The sequence below is a fragment of the Pectinophora gossypiella genome, unplaced genomic scaffold (assembly GCF_024362695.1).
Source record: "Pectinophora gossypiella unplaced genomic scaffold, ilPecGoss1.1 Pgos_49, whole genome shotgun sequence".
NCBI lineage: Eukaryota > Metazoa > Arthropoda > Insecta > Lepidoptera > Gelechiidae > Pectinophora > Pectinophora gossypiella.
Genome location: NW_026063259.1, coordinates 418,583 through 440,745, shown reverse-complemented (window position 1 = coordinate 440,745; position 22,163 = coordinate 418,583). Strand labels below are relative to the sequence as shown.

The following is a 22,163-nucleotide window of genomic DNA, read 5'->3' as shown; positions in this document are numbered from 1 at the left end:
GTAATATCGAGTGCAAGCGCACCGAGGAACGGCTAACGTCACGCGCTCGCGACGTAATATCGCGCCTACGAACAGAACATTTAAATCCAGAAGAAAAGGCTAACCTCACCCAACTATGTTCGCGGTATTCTGATATATTCTATATAGAAGGGGAGCCTTTAACGTTCACGAACAAAATAAAACATAACATCAAAACTACTGACGAGATTCCGGTTTACACAAAAAGTTACCGGTACCCTTTTGTGCATAGGGAAGAGGTTCGCAGTCAGATAGGCAAAATGCTAGAGCAAAATATAATCCGACCTTCCGCCTCCGCATGGAGCTCACCAATATGGATAGTTCCCAAAAAAACGGATGCGTCAGATAAAGTTAAATGGCGCTTAGTAGTGGATTTCCGCAAATTAAACGAAAAAACTCTGGACGACAAATACCCTATCCCGAACATTACCGATGTTCTAGATAAGTTAGGTAATTGTCAGTATTTCACCACTCTCGACTTGGCCAGTGGATTTTACCAAGTTGAAATGAACCCATTAGACATACCGAAAACGGCGTTCAATGTAGAACACGGACATTTCGAATTTCTAAGAATGCCCATGGGCCTCAAAAATAGTCCATCTACCTTTCAAAGGGTAATGGACAATGTGTTGAGAGATTTACAGAATACAATTTGTCTCGTCTATCTAGACGACATAATCGTTTTCAGTACATCCTTACAAGAGCACATGGTCAATCTAGAGAAAGTGTTTCAACGGTTACGCGAGTCCAACTTCAAGATCCAAATGGACAAGTCGGAGTTCCTTAAATTGGAAACTGCTTATCTAGGTCATGTCATTAGTAGGGATGGTATTAAACCTAACCCCGATAAAATTAAAGCTATCGAAAGTTACCCCTTGCCAAGAACTACCAAGCAAATAAAGCAATTCCTTGGACTACTTGGTTATTACAGGAAGTTTATTCCGGATTTTTCCCGAATAACTAAAATCCTGACACATTGTCTTAAAAAAGGAAAGCACATTACTTTGGACTCTAACTATATTAACTGTTTTGAAAAATGTAAAAGATTGCTCACGAATGACCCGATATTACAGTACCCTGACTTTACCAGAGAATTCGTTTTAACAACCGACGCATCGAATTTCGCAATCGGAGCCGTGCTGTCTCAGGGCCCTATTGGCTCAGACAAACCAATTTCATACGCATCCCGTACTCTTAACGAGAGCGAGATAAACTATAGCACAATTGAAAAGGAATTGCTTGCTATAGTCTGGGCGACTAAATATTTTCGTCCCTATCTCTTTGGGCGAAAATTCAAAATTATCACAGATCATAAGCCTTTACAGTGGCTTATGAATCTCAAAGAACCCAATTCTAGACTGACACGATGGCGTTTAAAATTAAGCGAATACAATTATACTATAATTTACAAGAAAGGAAAATGTAATACAAATGCCGATGCCTTATCAAGAATAGAATTAAATAACGAAGAAACGAATTCTATGGTAGCCAACCCGACAGACCACCCACCAACCCTAAATAATTCCGACACCAATACTGTACATACTGACCAGGAAAACCCTATATTAGAAATTCCAATAACAGATGAACCTCTTAACAAATTTCATAGACAGTTATGCTTAACTATTGTGGGAGATATTAAAAAACGACCTATAGTAACCAAACCCTTCGAAAGTCATACGCGCATATCGATTCAGCTTTCAGAATCCAATCTCGAAGACGATCTTATAAACGCAGTTAAAGAATATGTTAACCCTAAGGTCAAGACCGGTCTCCTCATAAACCCTCCACAAGGTATGTACAAATTGGTTCCCATATTACAAGACAAATTTAAAAATTCTGCCATGTCTCTCGTCCTTACCAAAACTGAACTGGAAAATGTCAAAGAATACCTTAGACAACAGGACATCATTAGGCACTATCATGACGGTAAGACTAATCACAGAGGCATCAATGAATGTTATTTGGCCCTTTCCCGGAAGTACTTTTGGCCAAAAATGAGGGATCAAATCGCCAAGTTCATTAACGAATGCACCATTTGCGGCCAGGCGAAATACGACCGTAATCCTATTAGACAACAGTTCAATGTTGTACCACCGGCAACCAAGCCCTTCGAGATAGTGCATATGGACCTGTTCACTGCACAAAACGAAAAGTACGTTACTTTCATAGACGTCTTCTCTAAATACGGTCAAGCCTATCACTTAAGAGACGGTACTGCTCTCAGTGTCTTACAGGCTCTTCTCCAATTCTCCACACATCATGGATTACCTCTTACAATAATCACCGACCAGGGGACAGAATTCACTAATCAAATGTTCGCTGAGTTTACCAGGACTCATAAGATTGTACATCATAAGACCCTTGCAAACGCCCCCAATGACAATGGAAGTATAGAACGCTTCCATTCAACACTTTTAGAACACCTTCGTATCTTACGCCTTCAGCATAAGAACGAAGCTATTATTAACCTTATGCCATACGCCATCATAGCATATAACAGCTCAGTTCACAGTTTCACTAAGTGCCGTCCCTATGACGTCATAAACGGTCATTTTGACGCAAGAGACCCACTCGATATCGATATATCGGCTCATCTCATGCAACAGTATATTCTGTCACATAAAAACCAGATGTTAACCGTATACAACATAATCAACGAAACAAGTTTAGGTAACCGAACCGCCCTTATCGAAAATCGTAACAAAACGCGCGAGCCGGAACAGGAATACCAACCCCAACAACAGATATTCGTGTCGAATCCCAGTGCTGGCAGACAAAAAATAGCTCCACGATATACACAAGACACAGTCTTAGCCGATCTCCCGATACATATATACACGTCTAAGAAACGTGGCCCTATCGCTAAGTCTAGACTTAAACGTGTACCGAAAACAGCCAAATTGTTGCAGGTTCCTGATAGCCCTGATTCTGAGCGTAGTAACGGCGAACGAGATAAGGCTTGAAAGTTTGGATGACGGCCCAGGCGTCCTACCCTTTAAACTCGGCCCTACGAGATTGGTGACACACTACCACAGCTTTTTGCAGTATATAGAATTAACTAAAATAGAAGATAGAATAACTTCAGTTAGAACGCAAATTTCAAATATAAAAAACATATTACGTAACGATACTTATATGCTTTATGAGGTGCAACTAACATACTTAATTTCAAAACTAGATAAAGCTACTTACCAACTAACAAGCTTAGAGCCCCATAGGGAGAAACGAGGTCTTGTAGACGGCCTAGGATCCGTTATTAAAAGTCTTACCGGTAATTTGGATTATACTGATGCCCTTAAATATAATGATGCTATCAATACATTAAAAAATAATCAGGATAAATTGTCATCCCAAATTAACAATCATATCAGTCTTAGTAAAGAATGTATACTTCATCAATCTAGTGTAATTTCTCAAATAGCTAATAACCAGATTAAAATTAATGAAACGTTACATTTACTTTTAGATAAGGGAGTGTACGCAGAGAGCACTCTGATTAAATACGCTAAGCTCGCTCAATTCCTAACTATAATTAGTGACAATGTAGACGAGCTATCTAACGAACTTCGTAGGATAGAAGATATAATAGCTTTTACACGTACATCGAGTACGCACCACTCCATGTTAGGCATAGATATATTAGGTTAAATGTTAGATAAACTTAAGGAATTATATAATAAGGATCAGTTATTAGATATAGAGCTAAGAGAATATTATGACGTAATGGAAACTGGTTCATATTACACCGGAACTCAAATTGTAATAGTCTTTAGAGTTCCTATTATATCTCATTTTAGTTACGATTTATATAAATTACCTATAGCACCGAATAGGAATAGGCAGGTCCTTATCCCACCTTATCCTTTAATAGCAACCAATGGGGAATCTTACGTGTACATAGAGGCAGAATGCCCGAAGCTATCAACTCGGTACCTCTGTAAGGAAAAGGTCAACCAACAGATTAGGACCGGCCCAGACTGTATCCAGAAGCTTATAAATGATCAAACGAACTTCTCAAGCGAAGTTCGATCATTATTATATGAATCGCTTCATTCGAAGATATAACCATGTAGTCCCTTTAGCCTACAAGGCAGCTCGCACATAGTATCGAGATCGAGATCTATATATCGATTTTACGAATTAAACCACAACCCTACTACTGTTTGCAACCCTATTCGTTCATATTTGGTTCTCATTCCCTTTAGAGATAGATTTTTGCAAAACTTTGGCCATATAAGGGTATGGGAGGGAGGGTGTTATATCTTCGAATGAAGCGATTCATATAATAATGATCGAACTTCGCTTGAGAAGTTCGTTTGATCATTTATTATATTTCATCGCTTCATTCTTCAGATATAACCATGTAGATGTTAAGAGAAAGTTTTGCAAGAGATTAGGATTTTTCAATAAAAGTAAGATTGTGTAAATCAAATATTTTTATTATAATCTACTTAAAATACAGTTCAACAATCAATATTAATTGATCCGTAAGAAGCGCCGTTGTTATACTGTTCGGTAAGAAAACTTAAGACCGTAGGGATCAAGCAATCAAGGGGGTTAATGTTATTAAGCGCGCAATATTGCCACCATAATCTTAGTGAAACGTTGTATTGTTTCATTGTGCTGTTGGACAGGGATGCTAACATCAGATCTAACGACGAGCCTGGTACACCACGTGCTAGGAACGCCTGCCTGAGAGCGTTGCTGCACCCAGGGTAAGTTGGTTCCTGTAACAACACGATACACGGTGTTCGTTAGGCTTAAACCAAATAATATCGGATATTATCAATTCCAGTAAAAGTGGATACCAGCTTTGACCAGGCCACAATGGGAATACCAAAATTCCAGTAGCATGGTCGTGTTCTATTTTTTGCAGACATTTAAGGATCAGTGGAAAGGGGGGGAAAGCATAAAAGAAACGCCTGTTCCAATTCAACGTGAAAGCATCAACTGAAGCAGCTTCAGGATCTTTTTTCCATGACACATAAACACGACATTTGGCATTGGCGCGAGAGGCGAATAAATCTATCGTAGGTTTACCCAATTGTTCCGTGATTCGCTTAAAAGCGTAATCCGATAATTGACACTCTGTATCCGGGTTTGACCTACGAGATTGCTCGTCCGCTTCATAATTATCTTTGGTGTTAATATATGAAGCGAACAACCAGATATTTCGCCTTTCGCACCACTGCCAAATTTGCCTAGATAGACCGTTCAAATGTGGAAATTGGATTCCTCCCATTCGATTTACGTAACTTATTGCTGTAGTATTATCAATACGAAGTAAAATGGAGCAATTAGTTCGGTCAGTTGCAAAGCATTTCAGTGCAAGAAGCACTGCTAGTAATTCCAAATGATTGATGTGGAATTTCGATTCCTCATCTTTCCATGATCCATGACATTTCTTACCGTTACATACGGCACCCCAGCCTGTCAGAGAGGCGTCAGAAAATATTTCTACGTCGTAATTAGATGTTTGTAAGGGGTTTGATGCAACTGTCACGTTAGATATCCACCAATAAAGGTCATCAAGAACTTTATCGGAAGGCTGAAATGTTGTTTCAAAATTGGGGGACCTTTCTAGAGCCATGAATTTTTCGCGTTCTAACATTTTTGTGTAGACCCAACCATATCTCACGGCGGGACATGCTGCGGTTAAAACTCCGATTAATTGCGCAAACTCCCTTATAGTGCATCTAGGTAATTTGTAAAAATGTTCTACTAATTGTAAAATTTTGTTACGTTTCTCCGGGGTTAACGAGATAGTTTGCTTGTTGGAGTCGAATACGAAACCAAGAAACTTACAAACTTGGTTTGGGATAAGGCAACTTTTATCATAGTTGACGACAAACCCTAGACGTTCGAGAAGTGCCAATGTTACTTTTACATTTTTAAGACATTCATCGTATCTATCCCCAATACACAAAATGTCGTCCAAATAGAACACATTTTTATAGCCTTGGCATCTTAGGTAAGTAATAACCTCTTTCATAATCTTTGTGAAAGCCCTGGGTGCTACCGATAGGCCATATGGTAACGCGTTGAATTCATAAGTTTTACCATCAAACTGGAACCTTAGGTATTTTCGATCTTCTTTACGAACGGGCACAAGAAAATATGCCTCTTTTAAGTCAATCGTTGCCATATGGCCGTTGGTAGGTAATAATCTAGACGCTGTCCTGTGGTCCTCCATTTTAAAATGTTGTTTAGTTACAAACTTGTTTAGGTTTTTTAAATTCAATATAAATCTTTTGCCGCCGTTCGGTTTAGGGGCTAAAAATATTGATGAAATATATTCATTTTTTATAGGATCACAGAGACTACAAGCGCCTAGATTTATTAGGTTTTGAATGGCGATGACCATATCTTCATATTCAGATGCTGAACAGGAACTATGAGGCACTTTAGATTGAATAGGTTGAGTTTCAAATGGAATGTAGAAACCCTTTTGTATCCAGTTTAGTATGACAGGGTTGCCAGTGATGGTAACCCAACAGTCGTAAAAATATGAGATTCTACCTGCATGTACCTGGGTTACTGGCGCGTTGGGGCACGGGTCCTGGCTGGTCCTGCGGCACTCGTGGCTGGTTGAGACTGTGGCCTGCGGCCCATGGTCGGTGGTTGTCTCCTCTGCCCTCTCCGCCCCCCCCTGTTCGGCTGGAAGCGTGAGGGCGCTGACCAGTTTCCCTGGTTCGCGGCCGAATGTCCTGGTTGGTACTGAGGGCGTGCATTAGTGGTTGTGCTTTCCGATGTGGTATTCTTCTGAGGCTTTATATACTTTTTAATCTGTAAGCCTTGTTTTTCGATCAATTTTGAGGCCTTGATCTTTTCAGAAAGTTTTACACCATAAAGAGTTTCGTCTCTTTCGTTGTCTTGAACAACGTTCAGAAATGGTTTAGCCAAGCTATAGTTAACAACAGTAATGCGCGACTGTGTTTCCTGATAGTGTAAATCGGTTAGGATCCTGCAACCGTCGCTGAGTATCTTTATAGCTTCGACCTTGTTATCACTCGTGAGTAATAAAGTCATAGCTTTGTTAATAATAGAAATGCCTAGCCCCAACTGCTGTTGGTCAGACTCCTTTCTCCTATCTCGACCACGTGCGGTTTCTGAAATGGCGGCCGCCACTTCAACATTCAGCTTGGGAGCCTGAAGGAGGGTGCAGTTTTCCGGCACGAGGTAATCCTTTAATAGTTTCTCCTTAGACTCTTTAGGTAATCCTTTTTTAAGGATGGGGTTCCAGCGTTGAGCTAATACGTCGAGGATTTTTTCCCTATATTTAGGAGAAATGTCGGTAGATTCACCGAGAGCTAGGAGTAATTCTGGGTCTAAATCAGGTAATGTTACTTGGTCAGCATTTAAAGCTAAGTCTTCAGGTGGCGCCATCGGGTCAGGATCGCCTTCAGGAGCCGCAGTGGATGCGAAGTCCAAAACAACATCATCTTCCATAGCCGGATTTATATCTTCTTGTTGATCTAAATCGGCGGCATTACTTGCCGGTTCATTGTCTGTAATAGAAAGTATGCTAATTTAAATAACATACTACTGGTAAGTAAATAGCCATCGTGGTAACTCACGGTTACCCGCCAGGTAAACCCATAATTGTATTTTATATACCTAATTATAATGTAGGTATTCGAGAAAATATATTATGTGGCCATCGTGTTAAATCACGTTTAACCGCTAGGCTTATTTAAGTTCAAATGGGCTTAGATCTAACAAAGGAGAAAGTGTCGTAGTACGTATAATCATGTGTATTGTGTACATATTTAATCATTAAAAAATTAAAAGCCTTCGTGACAACTCACGGTTGACCGCCAGGCATATTTTTAATGAAGAAAAGTAAATGTTATATTTCGAAGAAATTACTGCTTTAAATGGCGGAGGTACTTACCTGAATCCGATGAAGAACTTTCTAAAATAAGCCGGCGATATTGTATTCGCCTCTGTTTTTCTTCTAATTTCTTAATTTTCTTTCTATATTTATCAATTTTATCTTGCGAAGAATCTCTTTTGCGTTTCGGCATTTTGTTATAAAAATGCAAGGTAGAAGTACAAAATTGAGTCACTGTGCGCGTGCGATCGCTGCCTCGCACGAAAAAGGAATGAGAACCAAATATGAACGAATAGGGTTGCAAACAGTAGTAGGGTTGTGGTTTAATTCGTAAAATCGATATATAGATCTCGATCTCGATACTATGTGCGAGCTGCCTTGTAGGCTAAAGGGACTACATGGTTATATCTGAAGAATGAAGCGATGAAATATAATCACCGATCAAACTCTAGACGACTCCTGCCGCAAAACAACTATAACTCTTCTGAAAGAAACCATAGAAAAATTAGATGATCGACATTACGTTGTAGTACTCCCTCGACCGACGAAAGTTCAGCTTACCTGTGAACGAGATGAATTTAGAACCTTAGACGGAAGCTACCTAGTGAACATCCCATACCACTGTTCACTACGCACAACGGAGTTAACTATCTATAACTCTAATGATCGCGTGGAAGGACAACCTATTAAAATACTGAACATACCTATTGACATTCAGACGAATTCGGCAACCCAGCCTCCAATCACTCTGGGATCCATCAACCTGGACGAGCTTCGCGATATTCAGGACAAAATAATATCTCAGACGCCTACCCAATTGGACAACCTATCTACATTATCGCTCTACCATACTACAATCCCTCTCTATGTAGTAATGTTGAGTGCAGTCGTACTGATCGCCATAATACTTTATCAAAAATATGCCAGATGTTCCCAGACGCCAAATAATCGACGTGATCCAGCACACACATATGAAGATCCAGAGAATACCAGCGCCCCGCATCCAGATACCACGAAGAGAGCTGCAACATTTTCATTAAACATCTTAAAATAGTTGCAGATCTAAGGGGGGAGATGTTACGCGACAGTACCTAAAGGGAATCGCTGACATATGACGACACTGCACACGGCACCATTATTTTGCCTATGATATATATATCGAATCAGAAGTAGGCCTCTGGTTAAAAATATGGGTGACGTCAGCATTGCCGACGTCACACCCATTATTCACATCTTGGTCCATGGTGGAAGGAAAAACACAAAGTATAAACGTTGATAATTTCAATGCAATTTATTACTCACAAAATCGTAAGGTCCGTACAGTCCGAAGCCTCGAGCGTAAGTGGCGCGCACGCCGCTCGGGCCGCCTTATAAGCAAATCAAACGCACCCCCACTCTAACTATCCGAACGTAGTAAACAACACGTGCAGTTTAACATCGTAAACAACACGTGCGCCCCGTTTTCGTAAACAGCAGGTGTTTTTGAGGGAGGTACTAACATGTATGCGCGTTTACGTCTTGCTTATAATTTTACAATCACAAAATAATAATCATTATAATTACTTAAACGATTCAATTAACACTCGAGTAACTAATCAAATAATTTTATCGATAATTTTGCTGTAATAACTTTTAGTAAGCTTTATTAATAGTTAGGTTGGTATCCTGGTCTGGTAGTGGAGGTAGATCGTGTGCGCGCCGATACGGCCATTCTGATAGGCGGTGCGTGCTCTGCACCAGCCTAAAACAGGGAACTGGAAAGAAAAGAAATGATTTCCTTTTGAACATGATATCTGCTAGTCTAAAATTGACTGCATCTTTAAGTTTGATTTAATTTTTAACTATGGTGAGTGTTTTATGATATTGTCATTCGTCTCAATACAAAGACAATTCTGTTATAGTTGTTTTTGTTTTATTATGTGCTTCGACCATCCATCACGTCTCTACACATTTGTAATTGCTTGTTTGATAGGAGTGATGCTGTGCTCTGGGCGGTCCTGTTCGCCGTGGTACACAGAGGCTCTAAAGGAAATAAGCCAAGGGAAAGAAGGGATATTAATGTGTCTGTAATGTTGTTTTAAACAAATTCCAACTCACCAGGTTAATATTTAAGATGTCGCTTGGTTGCCTCGTGACGTCGATGGCACCGGATCATTATTTGTATCATCGTCTTCATTGTCTGTTGGCGCCGATACGGCTGCCTGCTCCCCAGGCTGAGGGGCTCGGCGGAGCTGGTCATGTGCTACTTTACGTGGTCGACCCCTGCCGACCACCTTTTTGACTAAATAGCGGTCATTTTCCAATACACGATGAACCTCATAAGGTTCACTGAATTTGAGGTCCAATGATGTTTGGTTTCTTGGATTATTCTTGATTAGCACGTAGTCTCCTCTTGAAAAATGGCGAATTTTTGCTCGATGTTGGTCAAATCTGTGTTTATTTTGTTCAGCAGCAGACGCCATTCTGTGCTGTACTAGGTTATCTAGAGATTCAATGTCAATTGTTTGATCTTCTATGTTAACGAGATTTAATAGTTCAGGAGGTACGCAATGCTTTCTTCGAGTGATCAAAGTGAGTGGGGCAACACCCGTGATTCTGTGAGTCGTGCAATTCATGGCCAATTGTAGTTCGTCGAGTGTGGCGTGCCAGCGAGTCGTTTCATAATTTTTGATTGTGATCAATGCGTTTTTGAGCGTAGCCATAACGCGCTCTACTTGGCCGTTTGCTCGGCTTACTCCTGGCGCAATAGAATGAATTTCTATGCCATATCGATCACAATATGTTTTAAAATCTCCTAAAAACTCTCGTCCTCCATCAACTATAATTTGTACTGGTGCTCCAAATAAATGAACAGCACGTTTCAGAGCTCCTAAAGTGCTATGTTGATTTTTGTTGTTAGTGTAATGAAGGAGTATGTACTTTGAAAATGCGTCTACAATAACTACCACATACTCTGGATTATTTGGTGTTCCCAACTTACCGGTAATATCCATGTGTATCACCTGGAAGGCAGCGGTGGGTTTTTGGATCGGATGCAATCGAACTTGTATTGCACCAGAAGTACCCTTGGATGTTTTGCAGGCAATGCAGTTATCAACAAAACTTCTTATTATTGAACTCATTTTGTCGAACCAATAAGACTCCTTGACCTTTTGAAGAGTCTTTTCCCATCCAGTATGTTTAAGGGCAGTATGGTATGAATTGATTAAGCTCCACTGAAAAGCCTTCGGTACGACAATGCTATTTTGTTGTCCAAATGTGGGATCCTCCCATGTCCGCTTCAAAATATCGTCTTCAAGTGTGTAATTGTCTTGCCCAACGCCATTAGTCAAGTCATCTATAATCGGTCGTAATGAAGGGTCTCTTCTTTGTTCGACCTTAAGCCATTCAACATCACGCGTCATCACGTTTACTGCATATTGAACTGGATTTCTGCTGAAAAATCAGCATGTTGAATCCGTTCACCTTTCCTATATTCCAGTTCAAAGTCAAAGTTTTGAAGGAACGCCCACCATCTATGAACACGGGGTAACAAGTCTTTCTTGTGCTTTGATGATTTAAGGGCGTTACAATCAGTAATCACTTTGAACTTGCGTCCATACAGGTATTGGCGGAAGTGTTTTATGGCTCTTACTACTGCCAACGTCTCCAATTCGTATGAATGGTATCGACTTTCGGCTTCTGTAGTTCTCTGGCTCATAAAAGCCACTGCGTGTTGTCGTCCATTAATCACTTGTACCAACACAGCCCCAAATCCCAGACTGCTGGCGTCGGTGTACAGTTCTGTTGGTAAATCTTCTTGAAACAATGTCAAAACAGGTGTCGACGTCAAGGCTTGAATAATATCATTGCGGGCCTTTTCATGTCTATCATTCCACTCCCACTTAGCTCCTTGTTTGGTCAACTCGTAGAGCGGTACCATCGTGCGGGAAAAGTCTGGAATAAAGCGTCTGAAATAACCTGCTAAACCATTAAATTGCCTCACCTGTCAGACAGTTGTTGGTGTTGGAGACTTGACTAGAGCTTCCACTTTCCTGGGGCTTGGGGTGACCTTACCGTCTGTAATGACGTTGCCCAAATACTCGATGGATTCTTTGAAGAAGCTGCATTTATCAACATTAATAGAAAAACCAGCATGTTGTAAAGCCATGAGGATGCGTTCTATGTTGGAAAGTCCTTCAGCGAAGTTTTTACTCTTGGTAAGAACATCATCAACGTATACCTGTGCCACATTTGCCAATAGCGGTGACAGTGCTCTATTTATGCATCTTTGATACACTGAACAGGCGTTGCTTAGTCCAAATGGCATAGTCAGATATTCGTACAAGCCATCAGGCGTAACAAATGCAGTTTTTTCAATTGAAGATTCGGCTATGGGGATTTGGTGAAATCCAGCCGCCATATCCAGGGTAGTGTAGTATTTACTGCTAGCCAGTTGATCTATCTGGTCAGAGATCAGTGGAAGAGGATAGTGGTCTCGCAATGTATTGGCGTTGAGTTCCCGGTAATCAACGCATAGACGATCATCACCGTTTTTCTTCTTGACCAGGATTATAGGGCTGGAATAAGGAGACTTACTTTCCCTGATGATGTTATTCTCCAATAGCTCCTTCACAATATGCTGTACCTTTTCGCGTTCTACTGGACTCAGGCGGTATGGTCTTCTTTCCACATATTTGTCTGGGTTCTTCAAACGGATTTCAAGTTCTCCAGTATTGACTCGTGTTTGTGGATATCCCCGTATGAATAGATGTTCATACTTGTTGAGCAAAATTCGTAATTCCTGTAGTTCCTGATCTGAAGTAAGATCACAGTCCAGCTGGGTGAAAATCGGGTTATTCGATTGCAAATGATTTATTACCGAGTGACGGGTAAGTCTTGTTCCATTCGCGGTAATAACCATACTCAGATTCGTGCCGTTGATTAAATTCATTCCTATTAAGATATCTGTAGACATTTCACTATCAGGTAAAATGAATAACTGTAATTCGACGCTTATCTCATCAATAGTACATACAGTCGTCAAAGTAGATAATGATAAAACAGGAAATTGACCAATACCTCTCAGGTAGTTTGCTTTTTGTTTTCTGCGCCCTGGTATTTTAGCGGCAGCTGTTTCGCATATAATGGAGCAGTCTGCACCACTATCGAACACAGCTTGCAGCTTGATTGAACCGATACTGACTTGTATAGGCGCCAGTTTGGTGCCTTTGATGTGGTTTACATTTGACGTCAGAGCACGTGTTCGTTTGAAGCACACTTCGTAAGTATGACCCTCTTTGTTGCAAAATGTACAGGATTTAGATTGCGATTCTTTGTGAACGTTATTTTTCTTCTCTGTTTGCATCTCACTCTGTTGATCAGGTTGCCTAGGTGTTGAGTGTTTGAATCTACAATCCCGAGTCGCATGGTTTGTCCTTTTGCAAACTTGGCAACAGAGCGTTGATGAATTGTTATCAGAGAATCGAGTACGCTTACCTGGTGCATGATTAATGGTCGAAGTGGATGGACGTTTGGCTCGCACCGAAGATGCCACAGATATGAGTTCTGGTACCGTAGTTGCTCTTGCGTTTATCAGTTCGATACGAAGCCGTTCATCATTAACGCATCCAATTACAGCTTCCACTGCATGTTCATCATCGAGTTTGTCTTTAGTAATGCGCCTCCACATAACCCAGGCTCGTGACAGGAACTCTGCAATGTCTTTAGAGGGGTCATAAACATGCTCACGGAATTTAATGATATCTCGCGAATACCTGTTCTCTGGTTCAAATGTAGTGACCAGCTTATCTCGTAGCTCTTCCCAAGTGGAGGTCGTAACCATCCAATCATCCACCCAAAGTTTAGCACGTCCTTTCAACAGGCTGCCCACTTTCATGCGAACATCATAATCATTAAGTTTATAGGTCTCAATGGCCTTTGAAATGTGCTGACACCATTCGCGGACACCTACATTTGTATCCGGATCAAATGATGGTAAAAAAATGTCATTAATTCGTACCTTTGGTTCAGGGGCATTGCCAAGACGTTCAGACATCTTCTGCATCATTTCCATCATCCTCATCATAAATTCCATTGGCATACCACCCATTGGCATACCTGTTATTTGGGATTGCTGTTGTCCGATTTCGTAGCTAGTTGTCGGTGGTCCTTGTCTATTGAGTTGAGGGACAGAAGTAGGTAAATATCCCACTTCTGATATCGAATCAGAAGTAGGCCTCTGGTTAAAAATATGGGTGACGTCAGCATTGCCGACGTCACACCCATTATTCACATCTTGGTCCATGGTGGAAGGAAAAACACAAAGTATAAACGTTGATAATTTCAATGCAATTTATTACTCACAAAATCGTAAGGTCCGTACAGTCCGAAGCCTCGAGCGTAAGTGGCGTGCGCGCCGCTCGGGCCGCCTTATAAGCAAGTCAAACGCACCCCCACTCTAACTATCCGAACGTAGTAAACAACACGTGCAGTTTAACATCGTAAACAACACGTGCGCCCCGTTTTCGTAAACAGCAGGTGTTTTTGAGGGAGGTACTAACATGTATGCGCGTTTACGTCTTGCTTATAATTTTACAATCACAAAATAATAATCATTATAATTACTTAAACGATTCAATTAACACTCGAGTAACTAATCAAATAATTTTATCGATAATTTTGCTGTAATAACTTTTAGTAAGCTTTATTAATAGTTAGGTTGGTATCCTGGTCTGGTAGTGGAGGTAGATCGTGTGCGCGCCGATAGTTAGGTTGGTATCCTGGTCCGGCAGTGGAGGTAGATCGTGTGCGCGCCGATATATAATTTCGCAATATGAAGTAAACTGCTGATGCTGCGCCTCGTGCCTCGTGCCTGCTGGCCTACGTGACGACCCCGGCGCTTCACTTTGATACTCACATCGGTCGAGTCAATAGGCTTTAGTTATAAGTTAATAATTAATTACTTTGTAATACATTTAAATTTAATTAAATAGTTTAGAAATCTTTTCGGTTTTTTTGAGTCCTCCGGCTACAGCCTACGTAATTCGCGCGATAATACGCACGGCTCGTTTTTGTATACGAAAAGCACGCTCCCAGTCAGCCGCACGACCCCAGAGATCGACCCCATACTGGAGGACTGAGTGCACGGTTGCGAAGTAGCACGTACGCACCGCGTTCTCCGACAAGGAATGTGCAAGGCGGCTCAGTGCAAAAATTGATCTTCCAGCTTTAGTGCAAAGTTGGTCGATATGCGCTTCCCAGGTGAGGCCTTGGTCTACGAGGAAGCCTAAAAACTAAGCAGACTTCACTTGCTCAATACGCGTTCCCTCAATATGAACGTCAATAGAGCGGCATTTTCGTCCAGAAATATTAAAGTGCATGAACTGAGTCTTAGTCAAATTAAGAATCAGTCCATTATTTCGAAACCACTGTTGCAAGGAATCGGCAACAATGTTAAGGAATGACTCGAGAGTGTCCAAGCTCTGCGCTGACACAACCACTGCGACATCATCCGCGTACATGAACAACTCATGATCATCAATGGCTTGTGGTAAATCGTTCATCAATAAGCAGAAGGCGAGGTTTGACAGCGATGACCCCTGAGGTACACCCTGTTCCGTCGACATCCCACTCGAATTAATGGAGCCGCCTTTGGCAACAATATACTGGGATCTGTTGCGCATAAAGCTAATTAACAGTTTAGCAACAAGCCCCCTAATCCCATAGTGACCAAACTTAAGGGTTAATGCATTATGGTCGGCGACGTCAAACGCCTTCGACAAATCACACAAAAGCACAGCGACTTGTTGGTTAGCCTCTCTAGCCTCCAACACACACCGCAAAACCCTACGAGCCAACATGGTCGTCGAACGTCCAGTGCGATATGCATATTGTCGGTCAGACAAACAGTCAGTCGATCTGAGAAAACTCGTTAGACGGGTTGTCAGCCCATTCTCAAAGATTTTCGCTACAGCAGGAATTACAGAGATAGGTCGATAGGAGCTAGCGTCGCTCTTCTTACCCTTACCCTTGTACAGCGGACACACTTTTATTTCCTTGAATGGAGTCGGATAAATACCATCTCTTATTGCCATATTATACAACACGGCAAGCGGAGCACAAATAGTATGTGCAATATCGTTTAACAACTCGGTGGAAATTTCATACAGATCACGTGTCGGTTTTTTGGCCACTTTTTGAGTGATTATTTTGTAAACTTCCACCGGAGTAAACAGGCGCAGTCTCACCGAGCTATCGGCCGGCGCACACGCTGAGCACAGCGCGGCGGAGACGCGCGGCATGTCGGCGACAGGTGCGCCGCAAGCACGGGCTGCATTTACAAATTGCGAATTCAGTGAATCCAGTAAAGCGATTTCATTAGTAAAGTCACTTCCATCCGGTTTCTTAATAAAATCGGTGAAATCACAATTTGACTTTATTCTCCCAGATTCCATGTTCACCAAGCGCCACATGGATTTTATAATATTACCACTACTGGATATTATGTCTTCAAAATGCCTGGATTTCACGGTTCTAATCTGCTTTTCGTAATATACTGAAAAATTATTAATAACGTCACGTAACTCATGATTGAGAGGGAATCTCTTACCAAGTTCTATTAAATCAAAATAATAGGCTTTCATATTTATGACATCGTTTGTTACCCAAGACTTAGTTTTGGTTATCGGTTTATTCTTGAAAGGAAAACAAACTTTATACTTGTTGATCAAAACATTAATAAGCGCTTTAGCGAAATCATTTACGTTAGAATTTTTTAGCAACAAGTCGGGCCAATCCACGCTTTCGATAGCGGCGTTAAAAGAGTATCGCGTTGATTTGGTGACGCACGCGGTGAGTGCGCGGTGCCGCCGGTCCGCAGCGCGGGCGCAGCAGCTCGACGCGGAGGGCATGGTGGTCACCAATGTTAGATACCACAGTAGTCGCCGCAACGCAGTCGGACGGACAGTTCGTATATACATGGTCAAGTGCGGTGGACGTACTTGTTGTTTCACGAGTTGGGGAGTTTATTAAATTCATGAAGCCGTAAGTACTGAGCGTGTCTGCCAAGTACTTGCTATCAGGAGTACACAACAAAACATTAACATTTATATCCCCAACTGACGACAATTCGTTAATCCTTGCAAGCAGGCACTCTAACGTCAACATAAAAATAGGTAATGCAGTCAGACAGGATCTATAAATACACACTACAATTAGATTAAAATCTGTTAAACACACGGCTGAAATTTCACAGTGTTGTTCTACAGACATGTGGGCCAACTCAGGGAGTTCTATAGCTTTAATACTTTTCTTTACAAAAATACATGCCCCTCCATGCTGTATATTGGGACGACAGTACTTGGAAACTAAGTTATAATTATTTATATGAATACAATCAATAAAATCACTAGTTAACCAGTGTTCCGTAATGGCTAATACATCGCACAGTAAATCGCTTTGCAAAAGCACATCCAGTCGCGATGTTTTATTATTAAGTGATTGCACATTTTGATGGCAAATAACAATAGGTACACAGTCAACACAGCTAATGTACGTTATCGGGCTGTCCAGTGCGTCATCACTGACCGGTTTGTGCTGGTGTGGCTTTGAAATCCGCGTTAGCGGAGCGGGCGGACGAGCGCCTCGCATCGTCCCGCGCTGTGATGAAACCACTCACTTATTTCTGTACCGGGTGGCCAGTTTTCAGACTTCATGAAAAAATCAAATTGCGAAATTGGTACTGTAATATTAAATGAAGCGTAGTAGTCATGCTTTAGCTTTATTTGCTTTATGTTAAATTCACCGACTGGACATAACTTCTTCATATATTGAGATAACATTTCAGGAGTAGTCTCCGGTTTGAAAAAGCAAGCATGAATTTGTTTTACCCGCTCGACAGTTTTGATATCAGAATCGATCGTTTTTTTTTTTTTTTTTTTTTTTTTTTTTTTTTTTTTTTTTTTTTTTTTTTTTTTTTTTTTTTTTTGACGTGACTTATTGTAGATTTGCCGCAGATGGCATTAACTACTTGGCCGGACAAATGGGGAGCGCTGAAGGCTCTCACCCGGTACAACGTTTAAGACAACAGGCCTGAGGGTGCCCAGTTGGGCGCGAACCTCGGCTCAGGGCGTCGTCTGAGAGGAAAAATATTTGAAAGAATTAATCGACCCTAGTGGGTCGATAGCGATAAGCGCTGAATGAGGGAAATCGTCGACCACGCCGGCGGGGTCGGTATCGGGGTCCTGAAGTGTTTGGTGTCGCGAGCTGATTGGCTGCCTCTATGGCTAGAGTAATCGGGTCGTCGGGATCGTATATTACGTCCTTCGGACGCCGATACTTTTCAGTACCGTCCCTAAGCGGGATGTATTCGGAAGCCGCAACTACCAGGGGATTTGGGTGGTGCGGAGCAGAATCGAAAAAACGTTTGGAAGCTAATTTGAGCCATTGGGCAATGGTTGGCAGACCTAGGTCAATGTGCAGATTTTCATTGCGAAGGAACCACGGAGCTCCCGTGGCTTTCCGCATGAAACGATTTTGTATTACCTGTAGACGGTGGATTTGAGAGGGACTCGCATGAGCGAAAACTACCCCTGCATAGGTCATGATCGGACGGATGCAAGTCGTGTAGATTTTGACCTTATTCCTAAGGGACAATTTACTTCGCTTGTTAAGGAGACAGTGAAGACGGCCCATTACAAACGCGGCGCGATCGCGCACACGTTTGATATGGGCCTTGAAAGTAAGACGTCTATCTAAGACTACGCCGAGATATTTGACTTGCTCCTCCCAAGGGATCGGCTTGCCAAACATCTTAATGATTTTAAGTTGACGGCGTGACCGTGGCGTGTTATAATAGCCCTTTGAAAAGTACACCGCTGCACTTTTCTCCGGGTTTACCTCGATTCTCCATTTGCGAAACCACTTGCCCAAGGCATTGGCCGCGCGTTGGAGGATTCCGGTCATCATAACTCGACCACGGCACGAAGAATAGATGGCTGTATCATCCGCAAATAAAGCTAATTCGGTATTAGAGGATTTGGGAATGTCACTAGTATACAATGAAAATAGTAAAGGGGAGAGGACGGAGCCTTGTGGGACTCCGGCATGTATCGGGTGCGGTGACGAGAGCGTCCCTTCCACGCGGTAGCGAAAGGTTCGATTTGAGAGGAAGTCTCGTATGATGTGCACGAGACGGTCTGGCACTCCCAGTGAATAAAGCTTGTAGATCAAGCCGTTGTGCCAGACTTTGTCGAACGCTTTCGCCACATCGAAGAAGAGCGCTCCCGTAGCGACAGGTTTTTTTAAGTTTAATCTACTGGAGATATGTTCAACAATACGGTGCACTTGTTGAACGCAGGAGTGTTTGGTTCTAAAACCAAACTGCTCTGGTGGAATAAGACTATTGGATTCGGCGTAGTCCCGTAATCTAGCAAATATGAGCCGCTCATAAATCTTCCCCATGGTATTGAGGAGACTTATAGGGCGGTAACTGGAAGGTTCGTTTTTAGGTTTCCCAGGCTTTGGTATACCAATTACAATTGCTTCTTTCCACTGCTGTGGATAGACGCAGTTGCTCATGGCGACGTTGAATATTGCCGTTAGTAAGCAGATGAGGGGAGCACCGAAGTTTTTGAGGACACGATTCGTGATACCGTCTGAGCCAGGGGCTTTTCGGGTATGAAATCTTTTGATGATACCTAGTACCTCTTCCTCAGTAACCTGTGGAAGAGGAGGATCGGTGGGAGGTACAGAAGCCCTACGCTGAACTTCAGAGTTCACCGTCGAGAGGTGCCTACGATCGATAGGGAGAGTACTGGGCGAACATTGGGCTTCGAGACTGTCGGCAAGGCATTCGGCTTTTTCGTCATCGTCAAAAGCGGGGGGTTGGTTAGGCCTATTGAGAGGAGGAGTAGGAACAACCGTATCCTTTTGAAGAGACCTAGACAGCTGCCAGATGGCCTGGTGGTGGGGCTTAATGCCGCTCAAAAGATTATCCCACCGATTCTGTCGCATGTCATTAATACGTTTTCTTACAGTATGCTGCAAGAGACGCAAATGACGGCGACATTCCTCGGTGCGATTGGAATCATATGCGCGGGTGGCTGCGTTTTTCTCCGTTAGCAGATCACGGATGTCGGTAGGCAGTTTCCAGCGATGGTCTTCCATCTCCGGAACCTGTTTTGAACTTTCATTCAAAACCGACCTCACGTGATCCGTGAGGGAGTTAATAGCTGTCGAGGCCTCCTCTAAGGAGACTATTTCTACTGGGATACTATCTAAGTATACTGAACTAGAAGACTGGAGGCCTTCGGCCACCTTCTCCCAGTCCAGTACTGTCTTAGGGGTTGCTGGATTATCAGGGGCGTCTAAACGGGAGCCTAGTTTTAATATAACAGGTCGGTGGTCGGATTGTAACTCGTGTAGTACTTCTATAGAACATAGACGTAAGTTTATGTTCTTTAGAAGCGCCAAGTCGAGTATTTCTGGTCTGTGGTTCAAGTCAGGGGGATATCTAGTGGGCTGCAATGGTGTTATTATATCATAATAGAGGGGCTCGGCTAGAGTTTCTAATACCCTGCCTCTTGTGTTTGTTGTTAAGCAACTCCAAGAAAGATGTTTAGCGTTAAGATCGCCTGCAATTATGACTGAATTACTGAGATTAAAGAGGGCTTCGAGGTCACTTCTAAGTAACCTCTTAGAGTTATTAGGAGATAGATAAGCCGACACTAGTGTGATTGGCTGATGTCCTGTCATGCCCACTCGACAGATCGAAGCCTCAATGTCAGTGAGGGCAGGCGGGTCTATAGGTATACAGTGAAGTGACTTTCTATAATAAATGAGAGTGCCCCCTTTGGGCGCAAAGATCCTGTCGTTTCGCACTAAATTATAATTCGCCATCTTGGGGTCGCGATTAGAGGGTTTGAGGAAAGATTCCTGCACTAATAAAATATCTACCTGATGATGTTTTACAAACTCGTGAATCTCTGCACGTTGACCTAAGATGCCATCAGCATTGAAAAAACCTATTGTAAGGGAACGCGGTTTGACTCTACTTTTATTCGTACAATCCATTATTAGGCTTTAAATTGGGACAGGGAGTCTAATAAACTGTCAAGTTGACTAAGGGCCGACTTAAAGAGAATACTAAATTCCCTAAACTGGTTGACAGGAAACGCAGAGGCCTGAGGGGCCATCGCAGGAACCGGATGAGGCGCAAGAGTGGCTGCAGGAATACCTAAGTTGCTACTAGGTTGGGCGCGGAGCGGATTTGTGGGTCGGACGATTGCCGGGGGACGAATCCATGCGGATGGACGCTGTGGCGCGAGTTTGGTCTGCGTGAGTGGCAGAGCCGGGAAATCGCGAGTAGAGTGCGAGGAAGGGGCCATATGGGCCTTAGTGGGACCGGGTTGGGAAGCTGCAGCGCGGGCTGCCCTTCGTTGAGCTACCTTATGGTGGGTGCGTGGAGCCTTGGTGCATCCGCGATAGTTCGCAGGATGACCTTGCTGACCACACAGCACACAGCTAGGGGGTTCCACCTCGTTTTTGCCTCTAAGGCAATTCGAGGTAGCGTGATCACCTAGGCACTTTACGCACCTAGGCTTGGCATGACAATGCCTACTAGAATGCCCGTAAAGTTGGCATCTATGACATTGCGTTGGGGGGCCTCCCTTATGGGGAGTTTCAACTTTAAAAAAAAAAAAAAAAAAAAAAAAAAAAAAAAAATGTTTATTTACTTTAAAGGTAGATTTTTACAATACAAGGGCTCGGGGTCTCCTTTTAAGCAAGAAGTTGCTTGTAGTAGGAGGCTCCGCTCTCCCGTGTGGAGTTGCTGATCTCCCATCGGGCGCGTCCCCAGGTGGCGGATAGGGGAACGCCCCCCCAGATATGGGGGGGTACCGGCTTCGGCCGGCGCGGACCAAAACAGCGTGGTGGAGTCACCCTTGCTCGTGGCCCTCTGCAGGGACGAGGTGGTGCGCAGAGTGGACACAGGAGGGTGACCATCCGACGGCGTCTCTGGCTTCGGCCAGACGACAGGGGCTTCGGCCCCACCGTTGGCAGGGGCGGCGGGTCCGGCAGCAATGCCGGGCAATGGCTTCGGCCACCGTCGGTCCGACCCGTAGCCCAGACGCAATGCTGTCTGGAGCGGGGGCCGCCTCCGCACTGAGCGGAGGGGGCCGCGAGGAAGACAACCTCTGAAAAAATCACCGAAAGCCTAAGTTTGTGGTGCCCGGCGAGGGGCTGTATGGCTTGACGTTCAGGCCGTGAGGGCACCCCAGGGAGCTCACCCTGGTTAATAAAAGAGACCGCCTGCTGAGGTACAGCAAAT

General features: G+C 43.0%; 1 protein-coding gene across 1 annotated transcript; it reads right to left on the bottom strand.

Moving 5' to 3' along the window:
- Positions 1 to 4,502: 4,502 nt before the first annotated feature.
- LOC126381389 (uncharacterized) lies at positions 4,503 to 7,527 on the bottom strand. The gene is made up of 2 exons (XM_050030874.1): positions 6,541 to 7,527; positions 4,503 to 4,748 (listed from the first exon to the last, which is right to left on the bottom strand). Exon 1 carries the CDS (start codon positions 7,468 to 7,470, stop codon positions 6,556 to 6,558), a length of 915 nt encoding a protein of 304 aa, XP_049886831.1. The 5' UTR covers positions 7,471 to 7,527; the 3' UTR covers positions 4,503 to 4,748; positions 6,541 to 6,555.
- Between the last annotated feature and the right edge of the window lie 14,636 nt (positions 7,528 to 22,163).

Coding starts and splice junctions, on each gene's coding strand:
- LOC126381389 (XM_050030874.1), bottom strand. CDS start 7,470: ATGGAAGATGATGTTGTTTTGGACTTCGCATCCACTGCGGCTCCTGAA.